The 27,703-nt window shown below is 44.4% G+C and overlaps 1 protein-coding gene across 1 annotated transcript in view; it reads right to left on the reverse strand.

The window, feature by feature from the left end:
* The window catches only part of CRMP1 (collapsin response mediator protein 1), a 76,142-nt gene that overhangs the window by 16,871 nt on the left and 31,568 nt on the right, over nt 1–27,703 (reverse strand). Inside the window, exons 2-7 of the mRNA XM_040420569.1 lie at nt 16,010–16,098; nt 14,389–14,573; nt 5,661–5,825; nt 5,044–5,105; nt 4,576–4,656; nt 592–660 (exon numbers count right to left, since the gene is read on the reverse strand). Coding sequence (XP_040276503.1) covers nt 592–660; nt 4,576–4,656; nt 5,044–5,105; nt 5,661–5,825; nt 14,389–14,573; nt 16,010–16,098 — 651 coding nt within the window. The remainder of the gene's footprint in view (nt 1–591; nt 661–4,575; nt 4,657–5,043; nt 5,106–5,660; nt 5,826–14,388; nt 14,574–16,009; nt 16,099–27,703) is intronic.

The following is a 27,703-nucleotide window of genomic DNA, read 5'->3' on the forward strand; positions in this document are numbered from 1 at the left end:
ATGGGTCGTGATGAAAATTTTATCATCCACATTGTAAGTTTAAATTAAACACGGGCTCTTGATCTTTCAAGGACAATCCTGAGAGCAGAGAGCCGAAATAATTCACCGCTCAAAATTTTGCTGATTCAAGGTAAAATAGAGAAGATCCAGGCATGAATAGTCTTAACTCAGTGAATCTCACCTAATCCGATCCAGCGATGCAAAATGTGCATCATATTTCATCATAATATTAATCCCTAATAAATAGTTTTAATAACTTCCATGCGGTAAATATGGAGAGACATGAAATGTGCTGATTCATTTCTTAATTATGTTGTTTTTTCTGACACAGAACATATTTCTTACCTGTATCTGCCACTAGAGGGCGCTTTCTGCATACAGATCATACACTGAACTCAATAATAAGACAGTATGCGGTCAGCTCACCTGCTCCCTCTGGTGTCAGCTGCAGGCAGTCTATGTTATTTTCACAATTTTTTGTCCATGTAGGGCATTCTTTCATTTTGTGGAAGTAAACTTTTTGACTAGTGGTAAATGACTGAAAATCAGAGTTGGAAATAAGCACAAAAGATTGCAGCAAAATGTACCTACCTCCTCGGGTCGGCTCAGAGCGTGTCCTTCAGGTCCAGTTATGCCCATTTCTAATATCCGTTTTTGTTCCTATTGATTAAAAATGTAAAAAAAAATATACTGTATATTTTTATGTTGAAATGATGAAAGCTTCCTAGACATAGAACAGAAGGAGGAGATGTCACCTAAAGTTACTAAATGTAAATGTCTATGCATTATGGGAATTATTTTTCAGGTCAGACCTGAACCATATTTTGCACCATATGGCATCCCTGTGTACCACTTGGTAAAGGAACGGTATTAGAAAATATGCCCCACTGATTTGAAGGGGTTCTACATGATTAAAGTCACGGAAAATAATGCACTAAAACAATAGATGCAAACATAACATATGGACTAAGCCCTCACTCTAATGATAAAATCTGAAACTCTCAGCCAATATATTTTGATCAAAACACATCTGTGCCTGCCTACCCACGCCAAGGTGGTCTCAGTCAGGCAGGTCCTAGTCTAAACCTACCTATGCCGTTATGCATCTATATTCAGGAGCGCAGACCCCGCACATATAGTGTACTGCTCCTAGTCACCTCCATGTGCATCCAGCAACCGATGAGAGGAGGAGCACACACACCTATATGTACCACCTAATCAAGGCGGCCTATTAGATAGGTGGGGCAAAAGTGCACATAAATGCTATTCCCAGGATAGAAGCGCATTCGCACCTGAAGATGCCGCTGCTTCAAGACAAATCAAAAAAATCACAGAAAAAAGATACAAAAAATCCTGCACGATATGATGGTAAATATGCGGATGTACATGGCTACATTTATAAAGTCACGGAAAATAATGCACTGAAACAATAGATGCAAACATGAAATCTGAGACTCTTAGCCAATATATTTTGATCAAAACACATCTGTGCCCACCTACCCGTTGCTTGATGCACACAGAGCTGACTAGGAGCAGCACAATATATGTGCAGCGTCTGCTCTCCTGAATATAGGTGCCCATACGGCATAGGTAGGATTAGAGTAGGACCTGCCTGACTGAGACCACCTTGGCGCTGGTAGGCGGGCACAGATGTTGTACAGGATTAGAAAAAACATGGCTGCTTTCTTCTTTCCACAGGCTGTGCTCAGTATTGCAGCTCAGTTCCATTGAAGTTAATAGGGCTACATTATCACACACAATCCTGTACAAGCAACACAGTGAGGCAATGAGAGATAATGCAGCATCATGGAGCTGTATACCGTATATGTATGCGCTGACGGGGAGGAATTTAATGCTGCACAATAAACCATCTGTCGTTACTCTTATCATCTGCACATAATAAAACACTAAGCAGGGCCGGCTGATATAATATGTGACTGCAGGTGAATACTAAATGGGAGCAATTCTCCAGCAGGAAATAGGATTACCCCCTGTCCTATAAATCATGGAGAGGAGCACACAGAATGACTCGGGATGACTTGTGTGCAAGATGTGTCCTGAATGGTAATGACGCAGCTCCAAACATTGTATACCAATGTTTTAATACATCTAAGGCCTCATGCACACGACTGTTGTGTGTCTTACGGTCCGCAAATTGCGAAACGGCACGGATTTTGCGGACCACGGAGTGCTGACCGCATCTTTTGCGGCCCCATTGAAGTGAATGGGTCCGCATTCGAGACGCCAAAACTGCAGCTCGGATGCGGACCAAAACAACGGCCATGTGCATGAGGCCTAACTCAGGCTTCATTTTATATGGACACTACGTTTAGAGCTTGAAATGTTTAAAAAAAATACATTCTTTGTGCCAACATTTTTTTGGTGACTCATTTATTTTATTTTATGCAGTCTTTATCATATCTAGACACATAAATAGAAATTATGAAAATTTGCTGTTCTCCCTTTGCCACTGGATGTCAGCAAGCTTCACTCCAGGCTGATAAATCCCCCAAAAAATTGTTTTACATCCTGCAGTAAAACTGAATTTTGTCACTTTATCATTACAAGTAGTTAGGCCCCTTTCACACGGGTGAGTTTTCCGCGCGGGTGCAATGCGTTAGGTGAAAGCATTGCACCCGCACTGAATCCGGACCCATTCACTTCTATGGGGCTATGCACATAAGCGGTGATTTTCACGCATCACTTATGCGTTGCGTGAAAATCGCAGCAAGCTCTATATTGTGCGTTTTTCACTCAACGCAGGCCCCATAGAAGTGAATGGGGCTGCGTGAAAATCGCAAGCATCCGCAAGCAAGATTTTCACGCACGGTTGCTAGGAGACGATCGGGATGGGGACCCGATCATTATTATTTTCCCTTATAACATGGTTATAAGGGAAAATAATAGCATTCTTAATACAGAATGCTTAGTAAAATAGGGATGGAGGGGTTAAAAAAAAATATTACAATTTAACTCACCTCATCCACTTGTTCGCGCAGCCCGGCTTCTCTTCTGTCTTCTTTGATGATCTGTGAGGAAAAGGACCTGTGGTGACGTCACTGTGCTCATCACATGGTCCATCACATGAACCATCACCATGGTGATGGATCATGTGATGGACCATGTGATGAGCACAGTGAGGTCACCACAGATCCTTTTCCTCAAAGAAGAAAACAGAAGAAAAGTCGGGCTGCGCGAACAAGTGAATGAGGTGAGTTAAATTGTAATATTTTTTTTTAACCCCTCCATCCCTATTTTACTAAGCATTCTGTATTAACAATGCTATTATTTTCCCTTATAACCATGTTATAAGGGAAAATAATAAAATCTACAGAATACCTAACCCAAACCCGAACTTCTGTGAAGAGATTCGGGTCTGGGTACCAAACACGGCGATTTTTCTCACGCGAGTGCAAAACGCATTAAAATGCTTTGCACTCGCGGGGACAAAATCGCTCATGTTCCCGCAACGTACCCGCATCTTTTCCCACAACGCACCCGCAACGCCCGTGTGAAACCAGCCTTAGAATTTATTAACAGAAAAATAAGTCTATTGAACTGCCTGACTACGAAAAGCTGAGCTGACACAGACAAAAGCAAAGGGAAGAGTGAAAATACAGCAAAGTCTACCCAGAATAGCATGGAAATGACTTTCTAGAGGGGTCACTTCTCAAACAGGATGAAAAGTAGTCATAGTATAAGATGGAACGGAACATTTTCTTACAGCAAATCTGGTCTAGATTTAGGGTGTTATTTTTTGAAAGGTAGTATCTAATATAGGGAAATATCTATCTATATTTTATGTTTCCCATATGTATCTATCCCATATCCATATCTAGCTATCAATTCTATCTATCTATACATCTATCAATTCTCTATCTGCCTATCTAATATCTATCTATATCTATCTATATCTATTATCTATCTATCCTCTATCTATTATCTATCTATCTATCTATCTATCATCTATCTATCTATCTATTTATCTATCTATCTATATCTATTATCTATCTATCTATCTATATTTATTATCTATTATCTATCTATCTATCATCTATCTAATATCTATCATCTATCTAACTTACATCTATCTATCTATTATCTATCTTACATATATCTATCTCACATATATCTATTATCTATTATCTATTATCTATCTATCTCTTTGCCCAGATATAAGCACAAAGTAGTCTACATCTTTTCACATACTGTAAAGAAGGGTTCATGTTGCATGTAGAAATGCTACCACTTAGGTCTCATGCACGTGGCCGTTATTTGGGTCTGCATCCGAGCCACCGTTTTTGCGGCTCGGGTGCAGACCAATTCACTTCAATGGGGCCGCAAAAGATGCGGACAGCACTCCGTGTGCTGTCCGCATCCGTTGCTCCGTTCCGTGGCCCCGCAAAAAAAATAGAACATGTCCTATTCTTGTCCGTTTTGCAGACAAGAATAGGCATTTCTACAATGGGTTTGCGGACCGCAAAAAACGGAATGGTCGTGTGCAAGATGCCTTACTGGTACGAGTACTGGGTGACGTCTGCTGGTTAACTGGTTGTCAATAATAATCTCACTCACCTGAGCTATTAAATCTCCATTTTCGGCGTGGACCATAATTACAGCACCGTGACCCTTGAGGAAGGTAAGGATCTCATAAAGCTGAAAATAAATAAATATATAATACATTCAGGATTATGTAATTTCTGTGCAGACAAATAACACAGAAAACAACTATATAAAAGGTGTCGTCTGGGATTAGACAAGAGGCGGCTCCTCTATTGTCTATAAACTGTTTGGCATTACAACTCAGGTCCATACATTTGAGCTGAGCTGCAATACCAGACACGGTCACCATAGATAAGTGGCGCTGTTTCTGGAAAAAGAAGACTTGTTTTCTAACCCTGGACAAGCTCTTCAAGACGGTGCGTACCATGCCTCCCCATAGTAACAAGCTCACAATGGCGGTGGTATTATATTTTACATTGTATGAATCAAACGTCTAGTGTTTTCACTGAATCCCCGTATATAGACGCAGTATATAGCTACCTGGCTATCCGTCATTTGGTATAGATCTTTGTAGGCCATGTATATCTGGAATGAATTGATACCTGTAAAGAGGAAAAGGGGAAAAATATCAGGACCATTATGACTGTTTAAAGGAAAACTCTGGTGAAAATGGAAATTTTTCATTGTAATCGCTCAGTAAAATAAATAATGATTGGAAGCACTGGGTTTTCCATAGAGACCCTGGATGACTCCAAACTCCACCTCTACTGGTGACCACCCTGGATCCTCCATGCTGTTGTAGATACCAGTGTGGTCACCTTCTATACTGGAGATGTTCTGATGGTACAGTACACCAGGAGAAGATGACTGCAGATCTCCAGTCTGGAGCATTAGAGAGAGAAGTTCTTGGTGGAGAAGGAAGATTTATCAAAACTGATGAGAAGGAAAAACAAGTGCAACCTGACAAGCAAGTGGCAACTGCTTAAAGGGTTTTTCCTAAGATTCAATATACCCATTATAAATCACTGGGGAGGTTTTCATCATGCAATGGATCCGGTGCCGAAACCATGATATAGATGTGAACAGAGCCTTATAAAAATAGAACGTGACTTTTCTGTTGTCAGAGAGCCAGGTGGCTGTGTACCCCCAGTCCATACCTTTGTCTTGCATCAGAATATCCAGCTCCTCTCGGATCCCATCGTACCAGCTGGTGATGTCCATGTGGAGGGAGTAATCACAACAGGATTTGGTATCGGCCACCTCATGCCATTTTTCAAATGAGGCCAAAATATTGGATCCAGGGTCGGGAACCACATGGTCAACTAAAAGGGAAGAGACACTGCATTATTTGTGGTCATGGCTACGGCCAAGAGATATCCGAAGAACCCTAAGGAGAGAAACAACGGGAACAACCTAACCGAGCTAGGCGTGTCTTAGCTGACCTGACTAAATGGCTTGTTGTGTGCCCTAAGCCATGATCGTGGATAGGCCTGTAAGTGGGCATACCCTGTGGAAATGAGAAGATAAGGGAGGGAGGGTGGGGCACCTGAGAACACACGCCTGTGAATGAGGCTGTGGCTCGTATATGAAGAGCCTCCGCCCCTCCCACAAATGCAGGCTGACTAATCAGCCTTACCAACTTGTAGTCATGGCTACGGCCAAGAGATATCCGAAGAACCCTAGGGAGAGAAACAACGGGAACAACCTAACCGAGCTAGGCGTGTCTTAGCTGACCTGACTAAATGGCTTGTTGTGTGCCCTAAGCCATGATCGTGGATAGGCCTGTAAGTGGGCAAAAACCAAGCCAAGTAGGGTAGAAAAGGAACTTTAATGGCATGTGCAAACTAATCCCCAAGCCAACTGCAAGGCGTCAGGGATCTAAAGCGAAAAATTTGGGGTGTATGAGGCAAGGCCAGAAGGAGACCTACAACCCATCTTGTGGATGACAAGGCCAGAGAAATGATGCTCAATATTGCGGATACTGCCCCAAAGCGGAATGGAGGACCGGGAATACATTGTGAAATGGATCATGAAAACCAACTGAACCTTGTAAAGTTTTGGTTCTAGGGAGTACTGGCAATGCCCTAGCCTCAGGAGATCGTGGGACCGAAACCTAACTGCCTAGACCAGGGCTCAGCAACCTCCGGCACCCACAACTCCCAGCATGCCACCGTCACCCTGCACGGGAGTTCTGAGAACAGCCAAGCAAGTGTGCATACTGGGAGCTGCAGTCCCACCACAGCCGGAGCGCCGAAGGCCGCCGACCCCCGGCCCAGACTATGCAGGAATGAGGGCCAAAAAGGACTATGTAGATAGGAAGAGAATCCTTGAATAGTTTTCCAGACAACAGCTATCTGCTAGCCGTGGTCCGCGCGTTGTTCTACTGTGTGCCCCTGAGAATTGTTTTAACGATTGAGACGTGAAGACCGACCTACTATCTGAATCTTCTACTGTGAGGAAATGCTGAACCTTGTCCAAAACACGATTTAACGTGGTTGTAGAGAGTCTGAGGTTAGTGCGGCAAGAAGCTACGAAGCCATAATATACAAGATTCTGTCTATGACCTCCCATGAGTGAGGGAATGCAATTGCAATGAAGCTACCGGCGAAAATGAATTCCTAGTCGTGGTAAAAAGGCAAAGACTTTGCGCGGGGACCTGGTTGACAAGATATGGTCGACTACGATCGGAGACTGAAATGCTAGAGGGAATTACCCTACTTGTTCCTCCTCTGGCAGGACCTGAACGAAAACATGAACAATTAAAGCAAGACAAAATATCTGCGTAAGACATGACAATGATGCTGTAGGGCGAACCGGACCAGTTTGCGGTCAAAACATAAAGTGAGCGATCAACATGGATTATTAGGAAATTAGGAAAGCAGGTATGTATGTGATAAAATCAGCCCAGATGGACAACCAACCAGGCAATCAGACCAGCAGGACTGAAAACAGTCATCGGGCCCCCGAAGCCATGGGGCCGAAGCCGTCATCGGGCCCCCCGAAGCCATGGGGCCGAAGCCGTCATCGGGCCCCCTAAAGCCATGAGGCCGAAGCCGTCATCGGGCCCCCTGAAGCCATGAGGCCGAAGCCGTCATCGGGCCCCCGAAGCCATGAGGCCGAAGCCGTCATCGGGCCCCCGAAGCCATGGGGCCGAAGCCGTCATCGGGCCCCCCGAAGCCATGGGGCCGAAGCAGTCGTCAGGCCCCCGAAGCCATGGGGCCGAAGCAGTCATCAGGCCCCCGAAGCCATGGGGCCGAAGCAGTCATCAGGCCCCCGAAGCCATGGGGCCGAAGCAGTCATCAGGCCCCCGAAGCCATGGGGCAGAGTTTTGGTTTTTTTTTTTAAATCAAGAAATTATGACTATAATAAGTGACCTGAATAAGGTGCAGGTGAAATTAAACCATGAGCCTGACCGATGTGGCAGGCGATACCTAAGATAAACTACGTGGCCTGAATAACATGCAAGGCGAAATATCGTTAGGAACGAGACCAGACCGATGTGGAAGGTGACCCCCAACATGAATTCAACTGCATGACCTGAAAAGACGAAGGGAAACGTGACAGAAAATGGAGATAATAACGGACATTAACTAAAATGAAACCTAAATAACATAAGTTGGCAAGCAGGCAAAGATGTGAGTCATTCAAAACCAAAAGCATAGCTGCACAGGTGGACAGACAACCATTGGTCGGACCCCTGAAGCAACCACCAGGGGCCCATGGGGCCGGGCAGCCGCCGGGGTGCGAACCTTAGAATTGAGGACGGCTGGGGAAAAGATTGGGGCTTAACCCGACGGGTTTAGTAATCAACCGGGACTCGATAACCTAGAAAGACAAAGACATGGGGTAAAGCTTCTTAATGAAATGAGGCTGAAATGAACCGCTAGTACTAATCTGTAAAATATAAATTAACAAAATAAAACTTCTGAAAGGTGTGCCATGGAAAATAGTATCAGATGGCCGTATGACCTACCAATGTCAATGACAATTGTGAAATCCTCTAAGCCAAGAGCCACTCCAGCGAGTCCCTTATGGCGGGAGCCATGCGTGCGAGTCCCTTATGGCGGGAGCCATGCGTGCGAGTCCCTTATGGCGGGAGCCATGCGTGCGAGTCCCTTATGGCAGAAGCCATGCGTGCGAGACACATATGGCGGAAAAAAGTATCAGATGGCCGTGCGAACTACAAGTGTCAGTGCCAATCGTGAGGTCCTATAAGCGAACAGCCACTCGGGCAAGCCTCTTATGTTTTTTTTGTTTTTTTTTAAACCACTTATGCAGCACCAGAATGCCTTGGGGACTCGCATAGCCATGACCCCTCCAACAGCTAACCTGGGACACTAACCAGCCTACAACCATGTCGTACCCCTAACAAACAAAACAAAACATGAAAAACGGTCAAGGGGACCCCGGAGCCATGAGGCCGGATCAATCATAGGGCCCCCGAAGCCAGAGGGATGACGTTGCGGTGACGATAAGTAATTAAAACGTAAGCCGGACCTGATAGGATATGCAGAGGCTTGAATGATTGGATTGGCTAGAAGGTGGCCTAAGTAACATAACTGCCAACAGGCGTTGAAAATATAGACATTAGAAATCCGAAGCACGTGCATACATAACACTAACCACCGCGAACCATAAACGTAAACATGAAATTGAAACAGAGATGGGAGAAAAACAAGAGCCTGAGTCATTGCAAGTTCGCTAAGAGAAGTCTCTATCGTGACAAACAAATGAACAGCTTGTGAAAACATAGCAGGAAACTTACTCCTATTGGCCGACTGACCTCCGTTGAGGAGCTGTTTGGTGAACTGGGGCAGGAGACCAATCTAAGTAAATACGAACCAGAAGTAAAAGGAGACCAGTCTGAGTGAATATGAACCAGGATTAAAGAACCAGAGCGGTGGGTGCAGACTGCCCCGGTGAGATTATTGAGTAAAACCATGACGTAGCAATGAACAGGAGAATGCAGCTTTGAGTGGAAGCAGAGTACAACACATGATGTAACAACAAATGGGTGAACGGAGCTTTGGATGTGAGTGGTACCTAAAAAGCATGGTATGGGCACAGCTCCGAGTATGGGTAGCACATGAAAAGCATGGTATAAGCAGACGTATGAATGCAATTTGAAAGTGAGCAGAGTATTGACGTGATGCGAAAGCAGACACGTGAACGCAGCTCTAGTAGTGAATGGAGTATAGGACAAGATGTAAAAGCGGACATGCGGACGCAGCTTTGGATGTGCACGGAATATTAACTTGATGTGACAGCAGACATGGAAAGCGGCTTTGGTGAGTGGGGTATACGACCTGGTGTAGCAGTATAAGTGTGAACACAACTCTGGGTATAAGCAGAGCATGAAATTTGGTATAACAGCAGCTCTGGTTGTGAACGGAGCATAACATAGATGTAACAGCGACATGAATGCAGTTCTTGAAATGGGCCTGGAAAGAACCTGTAGTAGTATAGGACGTGTGAACGCAGCTCTGGGTGCGAGTAGAGTAAACCCGATATACCGATAGAGTGGGGTATGGTCGAGACTTATTCTAACAACAAAACATGACATATAGCGTAGTATCAGCAGCGGCTGAACCTGACGGTCCAGTTGTCACCCAACATTTAGCTTGTCCTGGGCGATCCAGGGAACAAGACAAATGACATAGCATGGTATCTGCAGTAGCTGAACCTGGGCGATCCAGGTGACATACAACATTTAACGTGGCCTGGACGATCCAGGTGACATACAACATATAACTCGGCCTGGGCGATCCAGGTGACATACAACATATAACTCGGCCTGGGCGATCCAGGTGACATACAACATATAACTCAGCCTGGCGATCCAGGTGACATACAACATTTAACTCGGCCTGGGCGATCCAGGTGACATACAACATATAACTCAGCCTGGCGATCCAGGTGACATACAACATATAACTCAGCCTGGCGATCCAGGTGACATACAACATTTAACTCGGCCTGGGCGATCCAGGTGACATTCAACATTTAACTCGGCCTGGGCGATCCAGGTGACATACAACATTTAACTCGGCCTGGGCGATCCAGGTGACATTCAACATTTAACTCGGCCTGGGCGATCCAGGTGACATACAACATTTAACTCGGCCTGGGCGATCCAGGTGACATACAACATATAACTCGGCCTGGGCGATCCAGGTGACATACAACATTTAACGTGGCCTGGGCAATCCAGGTGACATACAACATTTAACTCGGCCTGGGCGATCCAGGTGACATACAACATGTAACTCGGCCTGGGCGATCCAGGTGACATTCAACATTTAACTCGGCCTGGGCGATCCAGGTGACATACAACATTTAACTCGGCCTGGGCGATCCAGGTGACATACAACATATAACTCGGCCTGGGCGATCCAGGTGACATACAACATTTAACGTGGCCTGGGCAATCCAGGTGACATACAACATTTAACTCGGCCTGGGCGATCCAGGTGACATACAACATGTAACTCGGCCTGGGCGATCCAGGTAACAAGACAAATGTCATAGCCGGTAACTGCAGTGGCTGAACCTGGGCGATCCAGGTGACATACAACATTTAACTCTGCCTGGGCGATCCAGGTAACAAGACAAAAACATATAGTATCAGCCGTGGCTGAACCTGGACAGACAAGGTAACATGCGGCCTGTGCACCTGAGAACACACGCCTGTGAGTGAGGCTGTGGCTCGTATATGAAGAGCCTCCGCCCCTCCCACAAATGCAGGCTGACTAATCAGCCTTACCAACTAGTGTATAGGACATGGACACATAGGGGGTCATTTATCAAACAGCAATAAGCCTAAATTAGGTGTATTTCTGCCACAGATTGCAGTGCAAAGATCTGAGACTTATCCCCGCTCACCCCAGGTCTACAAAAGTGGACGTACCGTGGGCGGGGAAGGGGACGGGCTGCCAGGTCCGTCTCATTTACCATTTTCTATGCCTGTTTTAGGCGTAGAAAATGGATCCGCCGAAGTTATGTAGAGGCCGGCGCTTAGTGGAACTAAAACTCCCAGAACGTTCCAATCACTTTTGTGGGAGTTCCAAAACAGCCAAGCAAGTGTGCATGCTGGGAGTTGTAGTTTCACTACAGCTGAAATGCCGGAGGTTGCTGATTCGTGCGAGAGGGGATGACTGACTGATTGGTGAGTGCCAGACGGCTGAGATCCCCACCGATCCCACATGTGCCCTGCCGCCCCATTCATTCTCTAGAGAGCAGTCCTACTAAGAGTGAATGGAGTATCAGGGTTCATGCTTGGCCTGCTTCTCCTTTAGTACAAGGAACTGGACACCTGTCTTCCAGAGAGTTGGACCCCCACCAGTCAGTGCGGTCTGACCACTGGAACCCCCAGCAATAAGGAATGACTTGCTGCCACCCCTTTAATCACAGTACAGTGGCAATGTTTGCTGTATTCTAATAGTCCTCACAGTCTCAAGATCTCTTCCTGCAGATATTGAATTGGAATCTTCATTCCGGGTCAGAAATTAATGGACGTTTACAAGGAAGTTTTCACTACAATAATTTCAAGCTGCACATTTTAGTAGATATAGTGAATGCACATAATAGGATCTGGAAATATAGACGTCAAAGTTCTACCTAAGCTTAAAGGACAACTCCATAAAAAACTAAGAATTTAGACAAAGATTGTAGCTGCATAAGCTACCCAATAGGGGTCTGCAGTCCAAGCAATATACGGTACATAAAAAGCAGCACCCCCGTATATACCCTCATATATCAAGAGGAATTGCATATTTTATTCACCCATGTTCCCAGGATGTAAAGTTTCAGCTCATTCATGGAGTGCTTGAAAATGGGTCCATGAAGGAGCAAGAAAGTTGGATCCTGTGAACATAGGTGTAAAAACGGGAGCGCTGCTTCTTCTTCTTCTTCCCCTCATTGTTCTCACAGCTCTGCAGACATCATCAGGCGCCTCCTTTTACTCCATGTGTTGCCATATTCAAAGACAAACGGGGTTGTCATGTTGGCTCTTAAAGTATTAGTCCATCTTCTGAGACTTAATTTTTTTACTTGTCCCCGGCAGCATGTTGCATCTATTGAAAAACTCCTATTCAACTGCTCCTCACCGATGCACATGACCCTGTCCGTCTGGAAGTTTACGGGACAAGGAACGGAAAACTGCTGAAGGACCCTGATGGCTGATGAGAGGAGGTAAGTATGATGTTTTAAATCACGGTGGAGTAGAAAGTTAAAAGGAGTCCAAAAATCGGAACAAGGGGTTGTCTCATGTCGCCGTTACTAAGGCGAAATAAGACACAGTCCCGACCACCTCCTGGCTCCGGCACTCCACTGTCTCCCGGCCGGGAGGTGGTCAGGACTATGTCTCATCTCACCTTAGTATCGGTGAGATGAGACAACTCCTTTAAGATCATTGTGCACACTTTTCATTACAGTTTCCACTGTTTCTGCCATCATTCAGATACCGAGTCTGTGGTCATGCTGCATAATTAATTTATCAGTTTTTTGAACATTTCCATCAGTTTTTTATGTAGATGGGAGTCCTGGCCTTTCATCACGTTTAACATAATCTCGACCTTCTTAAAGGGTGTCAGCAGTTTTGACCATCCTAATCTGCGGACAGTACTAGATAAGGCTGAGTTCACATCAGCATTCAGCCTTTCCGTTCTTCTGCAGACGTTCTTGAGCAGAAGGACTGATTTGGCACATAACGGAGCCCTACGGACCCCATAGACTATAATGAGGTCCGCTAGGTTTCCGCTTAGAGATCTTCCTCTGAGCGGAAACCTAACGGACACCATTATAGTCTATGGGGTCCATAGGCTCCATTCGGTTCCGTTATGTGCCGAATCCGTCCTTCTGCTCAAGAACGTCTGCAGAAGAACGGAAAGGCTGAATGCTGATGTGAACTCAGCCTGATACATTTTGCGTAGTGTAAATATTCCGCTCTTGCAATTGCCCAACAGGCGGTGCTACAGTGTCAAGTGCCCTCTGCATTGAGAGGCTTCACAGTCCCTCCCCTCTTCTCTGAGTGACAGCTGTTGCATCCAACCAGGAGACCACCATAGCTGTCATGCAGAGGGCTGTAAAACAGCTTAAAGGTTTATTTCCATCTTGGACATTGTGGGAATATCACTAGGATATGCCCCCAATGTCTGATAGGAGGAGGTCCCATCTCTGGGACCCGCATCTAGCTCTAGAACAGAGCCTGCAATGTGAAGGAGGGCACACTGCGCATGCGCGGCCGCCCTTCATTCATTCCTATGGGAGTGCCGAAAATAGCCGCACAGTGCGTTCGGCTATTTTCAGAAGTCCCGTTGAAATGAATAGGAAGTGCACCACGCAAGCGGTCCTATTCACTTCTATGGGGCTGACGGAAATAGCCGAGCCATAGGAACTTTGCGGGCTCCGTTCTAGGACCCGCACCTATCGACATTGGGGGCTTATCCTAGTGATATGCCCACAATGTCTAAGATGAGATAACCCCTTTAAGCTGGCCATACACGTTAGTCTCTTGTCAGCCGAACCTGCCAAGGTTTAGCTGACACTCTAATGTGTGTGGGGAGCTTCCAACTCTCCCCCAACAGATGATGTCAGGGGAGACAAGGATCAGGCAAAATTTTTATTTTTGCTTTATCCTTTTGTTCTCCTGGGAGATAAGCCACCACCAGAATTGTCTGGCAGCGGCTTTCTCCGCTTGGTTCATAGATCTGGACATATGGAAGAAACTATGCCATAGTCAAGGTGGATACCTGTAGTTAACAACCTGCTAAGGTTCCATACATATAACACCTGCCAACCTGGTTGAAGGCGGCAAATAATTCCAGTAATAAATCATACGACGAGCTGTATACATCACACATGTACATGTACTCCTAATCTACTCACTGATCATGGTGGTCCCTCCTGCTACTGCGGCTTTAGTTCCTTGGTAGAAATCGTCAAGTGTCGTCATACCCAAGTAGGGCTTCTGAAGATACGTATTTACGTCAATTCCACCAGGAATAACCATACGTCCATTAGCTTCGATGGTCTTCACTCCACCAGGAACAATCAAATTCTCTCCAATTTGTCTAAATATCAGAAACACCAATTGTCATACTGACAGCAAGTGGAGATCTTCATATCATGAGCAGTGGATGCATAATTATCTCAAGACGCTGCATAACATTTCACTATACAACCATATGATGATAGGAAAACATTTTTAGATGCAGGGATTAATAGAATTTGGGCAGCAGTTACACCATTCATAAAGCCAACGTGACTTCTTTAGAAGAAGATATCCTCCAACTGTAGCCTCTTCAACTGTTGCAAAACTACAATGCCTAGCATCTCTGAAAGTTGTAGTCTTACAACTGCTGGAATGGCACAGGTTGGAGACTACAATTTAGAGAGTTTTAACAATCTCTTCATATACTGTACACCAATCAGCCATAACAATAAACCACCTGTCTAATATTGCCTCAGTCATACAACTAAATCACCTCGATCCTGTCAAGGCATAGACTTCACAAGACCTCTAATGGAATCTTGTTGTTTATGGCACCAAGGAGCAGGGGTTGTGTTACCTGGGACTTTGATATGTCATCAATATCAGATAGGTGCTGGTCTCAGAGGTGGGACCCGCACCTAACTCCAAAATTGGCCCCCAAAACCGAGTGCAATCATTTCTATCGGAGTTTCAAAAATAGCCAAGCACTGGCTCTGCTATTTCCGGCAGACCCATAGAAGAGAATAAAGAGGTGGTTGCGTTTGCGTTGCATGCTCTCCACTCATTTCTATGGGTTCCAAAAAAAGACAAGCGAACTCTGTGACCTGGAGACCTCCATGGATCAGACTTGTTATTCCAACACAACCAACACAATACAACATATACAGGCAGGGCTTAACAAGCAGTTTACTGTGGCAAGTGTGGGAGTATTTACAAGACTACAGGCTACCATAATACCCTGTTGACATCCCACGATCCCAAGGAACCCCCTCTGTGTGACTACATTAACTTCTCAGATGCCTTGGCCTCTGGCATCTAAGGAGGTTAAATGACCAGGAAATCTCCAATCCTGGTCACAGCAGGCAGGTGTCAGCTGTATTACACAGCTGGCACCAACAACATATAGGCCAGGTTCAGCTTGTGAGCCCGTTCCATACCCTTCTTGCAAACCTCAGACATACAGTTACGTCAAGGTGCACAAAGGGGTTGTCCAGTGTCATACCTGAACCCGGACACAACCCAATCTGCACTCATTCACCATGAATGAGTGGAGCATCTGAGCTTTTCACGCTCCATTGCTCCCCCTTACCCTGAGCTGAATCGCGCAGGAAAGTGGAATTTTCTTGAGATCCAGTAAAGTACCGGGCTGTCCATGGGTAAGCTAGGCGGAGGCTTCTGCCTAGCAGTGAGCCCAGTGACATCACTGGCACTAATGGGTGGTCTTTAGATTTGCTCTAGCCTGTTTTTACAGGCTAGGGCAGAGCTAAAGACTACAATACAACAGTAAGCACATACTTGATAAGGCCATCTTCGAGGTAAATATCGGCGTAGAATGACTGGTCATCATTGATGATTCTTCCTCCTTTGATGAGGAGTCGGTCACTCTGAAATCAGAGAAGGACAAGATTAATTCTGGATGGGATCTAATCTAGAATTTATTATTTAAAAAACTAATAACTACTGGATATCACATTGTATAGTTTCCTGATGTAAATCAACCTGTCACCACGTATAAATCCACAATAAATATACAAACATGTGTTAGGATGGTGTTCCAGGGTATTTTAGCGGTGTACCCAGGTGGTACACGGGGTGTGACTTAAAAATGCCACCTTTAGGGCAATTTTTTATGATTGCATTTTATTAATTTTGGACATAAAAAAATCTTTTTTTCAATTGGTCTTTACTAAAAATGTTCAGCCGTTTCTGAGATACAGGGGTTAAAAATCTATTTGTTTGCAAGCAGTCACTTTCTGTTTTCTTTGAATCCTGTCATCTGACGGCTCATATTTAACTCCTATCTCTGATCTCCTGACTCCTCACTCATTATAGCTAAATTTTTAACAAACATAAGAATATGGCTTAATAAGTGTTTAAAAGGTCAGGAGATGATGGGAGACGAGATTTGAAGAAAACAGAAAGTGAGTTTTAACCCATGTACCTCAAACGCCTGAATATTTTTAATAAAGACCAATTTAAAAAATTATTTTTAGCCCGTAATGAGTAAAATGCAATCAGAAGATAAAATGCCCCCAAACTACTCTGCAGAAAATGTAATACATCTGTAAGAGAACTAAGGGTGAATTTAAAGGGGTTCTGCAGGAATTAAGAAAATGTTAAATATGTAAATATTACTTTATTATAAATATATTCCCAAATACCTTTTATTAGTTATAATGACTTGTTTTGTCTAGGGAGCAATCATTAGGAGAAATAAAATGGCCGCTGTCCTATTAGTACGCACAAAAGCTGTCCTAATGACACAGGAGGACAAGTTACTTTACAACACTGAGGTAAAGGGGCTGCCTCATCCTTCTCTCCTACTTGTCAGGGATTATGATCCTGAATACAGTTTAATATGGTATTAAGCTGAATCTTTGTGGGAATTTAGTTCATGAGGAGACATGAAGTACAGAAAGGATGGACAGGACAGACCGTGGTAATGGAGACTATAAACTAGTGCTGCTGCTCATTAGCCACATCTGCTCATGAACTCCATTCCTACAGAGATTCGGCTAAAGATCTTATCATCTGTATTCAGGATAATAATCCTTTACAAGCAAAGAGAAGGATGAGGCAGCTCTTTACCTCAGTGTTGTAAAGTAACTTGTCCTCCTGTGTGATTAGGACAGGTTTTGTGTGCACGAATAGGACGGCGGGCATTTTGTTTCTTCTAATGATTTCTCCCCAGACAAAACAAGCCATTATAACTAATGAACGGTATTTGGGAATATATTTATAATGGAGTAATATTTAAGTATTTTAATTTTCTTAAATCCACAAGAACCCCTTTTAAGGGCTACCACAAAATGAATAGAGAAGATGGTTGTGCATGTTCACTGCTGCTCCATTCGTCCTGTATGGGACTGTTAGACATAGCACAGCTATTTATTTCAGGGTACGCAGCCCCCATTCTCGTGATCAGTGGGTGTCCGAGCAGTCAGACTCCAACCAATCCAACTGTAACTTTTTAGAACTTGAATATTATGTCATGGGAACTGTACCGCTCCTGAAAACTGATGTAATAGTACATGTGTGCGGTTGCTGACCAAGGCATCCAAGTGGCTAGATAGATGGAGGCGACTCAGGTCTGCCATTTCACTACACTTACTAGGTCCTGCCAGCTTTACGCCATACAGAAGTATTGCAGTGTATTATATGAGTGATCACAGTTAGAGTTCAAGTCCCCTAAATGGGATGAAAATAAAAAAGGAAAAAAGGAAATTTTAAAAAATCTTAAAAATATAAAATAAGAAAATAAAGAAAACATAAAAAAACCTTTACCCCATTAAAACTTCCTTATGCCACAAAAATAGAAAAAAGTAATTATATATATATATATATATATATATATATATATAGTGCAAAAGTAATAAAGCACAAAAAATATAAATATCTTATTTCCATAATTGTATTGACCCCCTTGAATAAAGGAAATATATCATGTATGGCGCATGGTGAAATCTTAAAAAAAAAAAACTGCTGCAAAAAAAGCCCTAAGGCCTCTATCACACAGGCATTGCGGGAAAATGTGCGGGTGCGTTGCGGGAACATGCGCGATTTTTCCGCGCGAGTGCAAAACATTGTTGTAATGCGTTTTGCACTTGCGTGATAAAAATCGGCATGTTTGGTACCCAAACCCGAACTTCTTCACAGAAGTTCGGGCTTGGGATCGGTGTTCTGTAGATTGTATTATTATCCCTTATAACACTTGATCGCGCAGCCGGCATCTCTTCTGTCTTCTTTTTTTGCTGTGTGCAGGAACAGGACCTGTGGTGACGTCACTCCGGTCATCACATGATCCATCACATGATCTTTTACCATGGTGATGGGCCATGTGATGGACCATGTGATGACCGGAGTGACGTCACCACAGGTCCTGTTCCTCCACACAGCTAAGATGAAGACAGAAGGAGATGCCGGGCTGCGCGATCAAGTGGATTAAGGTGAGTTAAATTATTTGGTGTTTTTTTTTTAACCCCTCCAGCGCTATTTTACTATGCATTCTGTATTCAGAATGCTATTATTTTCCCTTATAACCATGTTATAAGGGAAAATAATAATGATCGGGTCTCCATCCCGATCGTCTCCTAGCAACTGTGTGTGAAAATCGCACTGCGTCCGCACTTGCTTGCGGATGCTTGCGATTTTCACTCAACCCCATTCATTTCTATGGGGCCTGCGTTACGTGAAAAACGCACAAAATAGAGAATGCTGCGATTTTCACGCAATGCACAAGTGATGCGTGAAAATCACCGCTCATGTGAACAGCCCCATAGAAATGAATGGGTCGGGATTCAGTGCGGGATTCACGCATCGCATCCACGTGGAATACTCACCCGTGTGAAAGGGGCTTAATACAGACACATTGCATTTCTCAAAAAGACGGGATGAAAAACTAAAAGAAATTGCCAAGTCCTGTGGAAAATAACTTTTTCATTAAAAGGTCTCCAATGTTAAGCCAATTTCTCACTGTTTGGACCTCCGCCAGTCAATTGTGCAGGAACATGAGAGTAAGTGTAAAATTTCCCTGCAGTGCCACCACAGGAGAAATGAAGTATTAACACCAGATTAATGGCGAGTACTGGAGCCAGGTCATTAGAAGATCCTGGGAAGTTTAAAGGCCATATGCCCCTTCAGAGTCAATTTTTTTTTATTGCATTTTACTCATTTTTGACTAAAAATCACTTTTTCAATTGGTCTTTGTTGAAAATATTGAGCTTTTTTGTCACAAAAGGTTAACTGTTTTTTAGCTGTGTGACTGGTGCTTTCACTTTATGCCGGTCATCTAATAACCTTTATCTCTAAACTACTAAGAGGTCATAAACACTAATTTAAGCGACATTCTTATCAGTAAGATAGAAACTGAGCTATAATGAATGTTTATAATGTCAGAGATCGGAGATAAGGAGTCCATCAGCTCCTGGTCTGATGGAAAAGACAGAAAATCCAAAGGCTGCTACATTTTTTATAAAGACCAAAGCTCAAAATGAGTACAATGCAATAATTAAAAAATGGCCCCCAAAGATGTACGTTGCCTTTAAATAATCTGGAATATCCATTGATTGGTTCTCTATACAGTGTATGGGTATTTCATTGGGCCTTATGACCTTACACTGACATTTTTACAGTAATTCTATATTTTATCCAATCCACACAGACTTCTAGTAACAGAATTGTGAGTATCGCACGGTACATAGATAACACATACCTTGAAGGAAAAATACTAACATCAGAGGTTAGAGACGAGTCATCTAATTTTTCATAATAGGAAATGTCATTTGAGGTCCTGGATGATCAATTACATTTTTACAAGTAAGAACATTTTTCCGTAAATCTAGAAAAAAGCCATCACATCCTCCCAATTAGAAATTTGAAGAAATGTGAAATTGAGGCAGTCACGGCATCCGATGAGTAACACCATTTTTTTATATTATATAGCTATTATTTTTCAAGGAACTGCTCTTTATTCAACCTGCAGCCCTCTAGCTGTTGCAAAACTACAACTCCCAGCATGCCTGGACAGCTTACAGCTATCAGCCTACAGCAGGGCATGGTGGGAGTTGTAGTTTTACAACAGCTGGAGGGCCGCAGGTTGAGCATCCCTGTTGTAAAGCTATCTGCACAGTAGGTAAAAGTGAAATTATACAGCAGAAGGTGCAACTTCAAAACCAATTTTGTTAATGTCCAAATGCATCTAAAATAGAAATGAATCAACTTTGCAAATAGTGTTTGTGGCGAAACCAACCTCGCCACTGTGTTTTGGAGGGGGCTGTTTGCCAGCCTCCTGCCCCAGGATTATTGTCTCAGACAATGCCAGTGTGTTAGTTAATTGCATCTCAGACAATGCTCATTGTATTTTGTTGATTGCGTTACAGACAGAGGGAAGGGGATTTTGTGTACAATTGCTGGGAAGGGTTTCAATACTGTAAATGCATGTGATTGGCTAAAATATAAACTGTCACAGTCTTTTACAAGGGCCCCAGGGGGAGTGTCCCTTGCTAGGAGACCTGCATAAAAGTCTGAAAAATAACCCATTAAAGAGTTCCTGCTTTGCCCCTTTATGAAGTCTTGGCTCATGTTTGGGGGATGGGATAACTACACTCTTGGGGATTGCTATATCATAATACTCCCCTGAGTATAAGCTCTTGTAAGAGCTTGTTCCTGGTTCCTGTCTCTGCATTTAGGAGAGGTTCACTCACCCACTGGAGCCTGAGCCTTGTCGTAGGTCCAGGGTGGGTAGGAGACGGCGAGACCTCCACCAAGCTTTGACGGTTCGTGGGGTCTGCAGTGCTGACGGTGTCAAGTGGAGTGCTTGGGGACCTCTTGAAGCACTATGAGCATCTATCAACGGAGGTACCCGGTCGGGGTGCTAGGCGTTCCGTTACAGTGTTCAATTCAAATTAATGTCCTATTTTTTGAGGTCATAGGCAGACCTATGTGTCTCCATTGAAACAGACTACAAACAAACCCTGTGTGTCACTTGAACAGATTTGGCTTAGGGCTACTCCTAAAGGCATTATCTAAGTGGTCTTCCTGGCCTTCACCCTTCAACCCCTGTACAGGGACCTGGACTTCAACCACCAGGCCGATATCTCTTGTAGTAGTCTCTATTCAATTGACTTCTGACCCAAGAGACACCGATACAGAACACCAAGGGATCAGGCGAAAGTGTAGTCAGGGACAGGCCAAAGTACGAGCAGGCAAAGTTTGTGAGGTCCGATAAACAATCAGGGTCAGGTCAGAGAAGGGCAGCATGGAGACCGGGCAGAGATTAGGTCAGGCAGTGAAAAGTGAAATCCAGGAAACAGGGAGAAATCAGTAAATGGACAGATGAATGTAGAAACAGCATACCTTAGCAGAGCACTAGAACCTAGTGCCTAGGCACCTTCCCTCAGGGTTGCTGGCCATTGGAAGAGGAAGATCAAGGTGCATGCACTGGCCCTTTAAGAGCCAAAAGAAGCTTGTGCAAGCACCACATGGGCAGTAAAAGGAATTTTCAGCAAGAAGCAGGCCTCAGCCTGAATAGAAGGTGATCAGACCCACCGAGCAGGAAAGGAGGGACACCAGCTGGACTGGAACGCAGAAGAATCAGAACCAGTCTCTAATGCCAGTCATTTCCACAGACAAAGGAGTCTGCTGATGAATTTTCCAGGCTTATGTGAAAAAATGAAATGTGTCCGTCCTCACAGCTCTTCATATTATCATGTAATCTCCGCCATTAATACGTGATTCTAGTAATAACAGTAAAGTAATACATACCTATAATGCAATGCCCTAAAATATTGTCTTAGATTTAACTATCCCCCAAAAAAGCTAATGCTGCATGGAAATTGCCCAAATTAGTTCTGCAGAAAGGAGAGGGAGGAGCAAAGGGTGCACAGAGTGACCTGGGCCCGCCCTTGGTGCACTTAACTGCTCATGTGCATATGGTGTGAAACTCCGGCAGGTCTGTTCTGGTAGACAAGCGGAGAACTGGCCGACACAAACCGCAGCTACAGGCTGGCGTAGACTTCAGCTATAACTTCCTTCACTTTCTGGCAAAAGTTATAGTGCCATTATAGCGCCATAATGTGTGACTTTTTTACGCCACAATTGTGGCGTCAAGTGATCTATGTTCCACCCTGTGCCTGGTTTACCAGTGAATTTCCTGGTGACAGACTCCCCTTAAAAGTAGACATCAATTTTCCATCTACAGCAGACCAAAGAGGAGGGAAGTGCAATATGTTTTAACCGGGATCCACATGGCGTATTAGGGTTGTATTCCAAAGTTCCGTTTATGAATAACCATTTATTACATTTAAATCATATTCTGTAGCAACATAAGCATATTGGTATTAAAATGTATGAATGGAAATGAGACGACTGGAAGGTCCAGCTTGTGCATCATGAGGTATTCCAGTGAAATCTTCCAGCTCACAGATTCTTGAAGAGAACGTGTCACCTAGATATTGAAACATATTTCCTTCCTTCTCTGTTCTAATCTGTTTTATTTTCTGATTGTGGATTTTATTTTTTCATGATTATGAGGACAGCCATTTTACCTGAGCTGCCCAGCATTCAGAGATTTGATTTATGGACTATAGATAGTCTGGAGCTGAGCCATGCCTTTGTTTCAGTTACTCCCCAAATAAATGGACCACAATGACTCCAACTCTTTTCTTATATCAAAGTATTCATACCGCACATACAAAGTTTTCGGAAAGTCTTCAGACCCTTTCTCTTTTGCACATTGTGTTATGTTGCGACCTCGTGCTAAAATACCAAAGAATTCAAGTTTTACCCTCATCTTTCTGCACTCAATACCCTATAATAAGAAAACAGAATGTTTAACATTTTTGCTCATTTATTGAAAAAGTAAAATCTTGCCTTCACATATGTATTTAGACCCTTTACTCAGGACTTGAAGTTGAAGCACCTTCGGCAGCGATTACAGCCTCCAGTCTTCTTGGGTAAGATGCTACAAGGTTTACACACCTGAATTTGGGGATTTTCTGCTATTCTTCACTGCTATTTTTCACAAACTCTGTCAGGTTGGATGGAGACCATTGTTGGACAACCATTTTCAGGTCTCTCCAGAGATGTTCGATTGGGTTGAAGTCAGGGCTCTGGCTGGACCACTCAAGGACATTAATAGAGTTGTCCCTAAGCCACTCATTTGTTGTCTTGGCTGTGTGCTTAGGGTCATTGTCTTATTAGAAGGTAAGCCTTCAACCCAGTCTGAGGTTCGGGCACTCTGGGTCAGGTTTTAATTTGGAATATCTCAGAACTTTGCTCCATTCAGCTTTCCCTCAACTGACCATTCTCCTTGTCCCAGCCACTGAAAAACACCCCCATGGCATGATGCTACTACCACCACCATGCTTTACTGTAGGGATAGTATTGGGCAGGTGATGAGCAGTGCCTGGTTTCCTCCAGACATGACGCTTAGAATTGAGGCAAAAAAGGTCAATCGTGGTTTTATTAGATCAGAGAATCTTTTTTCTCACAGTCTGAGAGTCTTTTAGGTGTTTCTTTGCAAGCTCCAGGTGGGCTTTCATGTGTCTTTTACTGAGGAGAGGCTTCTTTCTGGACATTCTGCCATAAAGCCCAGATTGGTGGAGTGCTGCAGTGATAGTTGACCTTCTGAAAGTTTCTCCCATCTGCACACAGGATCTTTAGAGCTCAGCGAGAGTGACCATTGGGTTCTTGGTCACCTCTCTTATCAAAGCCCTTCTCTAATTACTTTAGCCTGTTTCACACTGTGTGCAGTGGTATTTGTCCGGCCGCTTCCCGGAATATTTTCCACACTGCGCCCAGATCTGTGCCGCTCCCCATTATTGGTGGACCTCCGGCAGCTCACGGATGTACACTGTAGTTACGGATCCAGCAGGCTGTTCCCTTGCTGGAACAGCCTGCCGGAACGAGTAAGGCTACTTTCACACTAGCGTTCGGGTGTCCGCTCGTGAGCTCCGTTTGAAGGGGCTCACAAGCGGCCCCGAACGCAACCGTCCAGCCCTAATGCATTCTCAGTAGACGCGGATCCACTGAGAATGCATCCGCCTGCCAGCGTTCAGCCTCCGCTCCGCTCAGTGAGCGGACACCTGAACGCTGCTTGCAGCGTTCGGGTGTCCGCCTGGCCGTGCGGAGGCGAGCGGATCCGTCCAGACTTACAATGTAAGTCAATGGGGGCGGATCCGCTTGAAGATGACACCATATGGCTCAATCTTCAAGCGGATCCGTTCCCCATTGACTTACAATGTAAAGTCTGAACGGATCCGCTCAGGCTACTTTCACACTTAAAAAATTTTCTACGTTTTAATGCAGACGCATCCGTTCTGAACGGATGCGAACGTCTGCATTATCGGAGCGGATCCGTCTGATGAAACATCAGACGGATCCGCTCCGAACGCTAGTGTGAAAGTAGCCTAAACGCCAGTGTGAAAGTAGCCTTAGTTTGGTGCTCTAGGAAGAGTCATGGTTGTTCCAATCTTCTTCCATTTAAGAAGTATGGAGGCCATTGTGCTCTTGGAACTTTCAGTACAGCAGAATTTTTGGTTTAGTACCCTTCTCCAGATCTGTGCCTCCACACAACCCTGTCTCTGAGCCCTACAGGCTGTTCTATCCTCCTCATGACTTGGTTTTTGCTTGCTCTGATACGCATTGACAACTGTCAGACCTTATATAGACGCAGCTATATCTTTCTAAATCATGTCCAATCAACTGAATTTACCACAGGTAGACTGCAGTCAAGATGTAGAAACATCTCAAAGATGATCAAGAGAAATGGGAGGCCCCCAGAGCTAAATTTAAAACATTTAATAAAGTGTCATAGCAAAGGGTTTGAATACTTACATCCATGCAAAATTTTTCTTTTTTTTCTTTTTACTAAATTAGCAAAAATGTCAAAAAAATTCTGTTTTTACTTTCTCGTTATGGGGCATTGAGCGCAGAACGTTGGGGGAAAACTTGAACTTTTTGGATTTTAGCACAAGGCCGCAACTTAACAAAATGTGAACAAAGTACAGTACCCTACATGTTCGTGGGTAAAGAAGGCAATACATCTACATTTCAGATCTTCAAACTGCAGCTATTAGTACCCTCACAAATCCTCCTACCTTCACAGAGCTGCGAAATTGGAAATAATACACAAAAATATACCAGATTTTAATTAACCTAAAGGCAAAAGCTTCTATAAATAAGGCCTCTATTGTACCCCAAAAAAGATGCACACCAATGTTTAATTTGTCAACAGCAGTTTGTGCTCTTCCTACTGTAAATAGGAGCAGGTAGTTGCTACCAATGTCGGCCATTTTGAAACCTCTGAAGTACTGTCTCTGCTCATCACACCTTTGTGCCTTTAGTGGAACCCGGTCATGTAAGGCATCTCTTCTTGGAAATACTACATCCATCGACATAACTCAGAATAGCAGGTTTCTAGTCCTTTCTATGGACTAACTAAGTCCCTTTTGCAGCCCAGAACAGAAGAGGTGCTGTGAATGGCACCAGAACTACTTGTCTCGATGAGGCATAAGCGAATTCTTAAAACCACCTAATCTGCACATGCATAAGGAAAACCTCGTCCTCGGCACCAGTACCCTGTTCTGGGCCGCAGAAGTGATGTGCCCATCTCATAGGCCAGACCGGACACCTGAGTTTTAGACTGAAGAACATGACCTCAGCGGATGTAGAGCCAAGTGACTGGATTCCTGAGCGGCCAATCCATGCAACTTCAAGACAATAAATATATTGGAAACTTTCTTCTGAAGGCAAATTAAAATTAAGGTAAGTTGATGGATGGGTCTCAATGGGTCCCAGAAAACTGCTTTAATGCAATGCCTCCTTTTATAGATAAAAAATGTGGTAATTTAAAGGGATATTTCCGTCCTGGGATATTTATGGCATATTGATTGGATAGATGATTGATGTCAGATGTAGGTCCAAATTTTGGGTCCTGCCCTCCGAAGTGAACGAAGAGCACAATGCCCATGCGCAGCGTCCAGTCTATCAACTGCTATGGATCTTCTGAGTGAACGGTGAGCAAGCTGCCACCCCGCTGCTCGCCACTATGGGTCTTCCGAAAATAGCTGAGCCAGCACTCAGTCCCATGGCGGTGAATGGAGGATGGTCATGCAAGTGCGGCTTGCTCTCCGTTCACTTCAAGGTCTGCTCTTGGTCCCAGAGGTGGAACCCACACCTATCTGACATCTATGGCCCATGCTTTGGATAGGTCTTAAATGTTCCAGATGGCGACTAAATGGTAATGAATCTCAGACGAGGAGCCAGGAATGTGTCTGCACCCAGAAGTGCTGATGTATGCGCAGCCTCTCAATCTGACACCCTAATGTCACACCAGACCCTCCCGCCTGTATTTTGTCACTTGTAATTGCAAATAACTTGGAATCATGCACACAGGAAGGCGATAATTTATTGTAATATGTGCACATACCACGCCTCACCGCCCGGTATAAGAGCTGGCAGTGCGCTGTGTGCCACGGAATGACAATGAGAAGGATCAATGTGGACTCATCGCTCTGTCCAGACCCCTGAGGGCAACTCCCATCAGACGGAAATGTAATATCGATACATGTCTGCCATATACTGCTGACTCAACCCAGGGTGGAGGACAATAAAAATGTACTTGGCTCTATAAATACAGCAAAATGTCACCCGTTTATGGGGTCACAATGGACTGTTTTTACGAGGTCACAATAGTTTTTATTTTTACAGCCCTTAAGGGAACATTGAAGCTCCAATATAAAATATAGGCTTCAGGCCGAGATGCAAAAGGAGCAAAGTCCCATGTATTCATGCCTATGGCATTTAAGAATAGGCTACATGGGCATGTGGGCTGTCAGGTGTCATATGGCATGTGGGCTGTCAGGTGGCATGTGAACTGTCATGTAGCATGTGGACTGTCATGTGGCACGTGGACGGTAATGTGTCATGTGCGCTGTCATGTGGACTGTCATGTGGCATGTGGGCTGTCTTGTGGCATTTGGACTGTCATGTGGCACGTGGACGGTAATGTGTCATGTGCGCTGTCATGTGGACTGTCATGTGGCATGTGGACTGTCATGTGGCATGTGGACTGTCTTGTGGCATGTGGGCTGTCATGTGGCATGTGGACTGTCATGTGGCATGTGGCCTGTCATGTGGGCTGTCATGTGGACTGTCATGTGGCATGTGGCCTGTCATGTGGCCTGTCATGTGGGCTGTCATGTGGCATGTGGACTGTCATGTGGCCTGGCATGTGGGCTGTCATGTGGCATGTGGACTGTCATGTGGCATGTGAACCAAGTATCAGCGCCTTCCATTACTATAAGGGTAGTGTGGACACATGTCAGCAATGCAGGTAAGTGCACCCAGCTTTCTGTCCATGAGAGGAGCTGGGGGAGAGGGAAGACGCTGACTTCTCCATACAATGCAGCCAGATACCCAGACAGGAGCTCCCGGGGATCACGGACAATCCCTTCAACGGAGTATTACCACCTAGTAATGTCATAGCAT

The sequence above is a fragment of the Bufo bufo genome, chromosome 2 (assembly GCF_905171765.1).
Source record: "Bufo bufo chromosome 2, aBufBuf1.1, whole genome shotgun sequence".
Taxonomy (NCBI): Eukaryota; Metazoa; Chordata; class Amphibia; order Anura; family Bufonidae; genus Bufo; species Bufo bufo.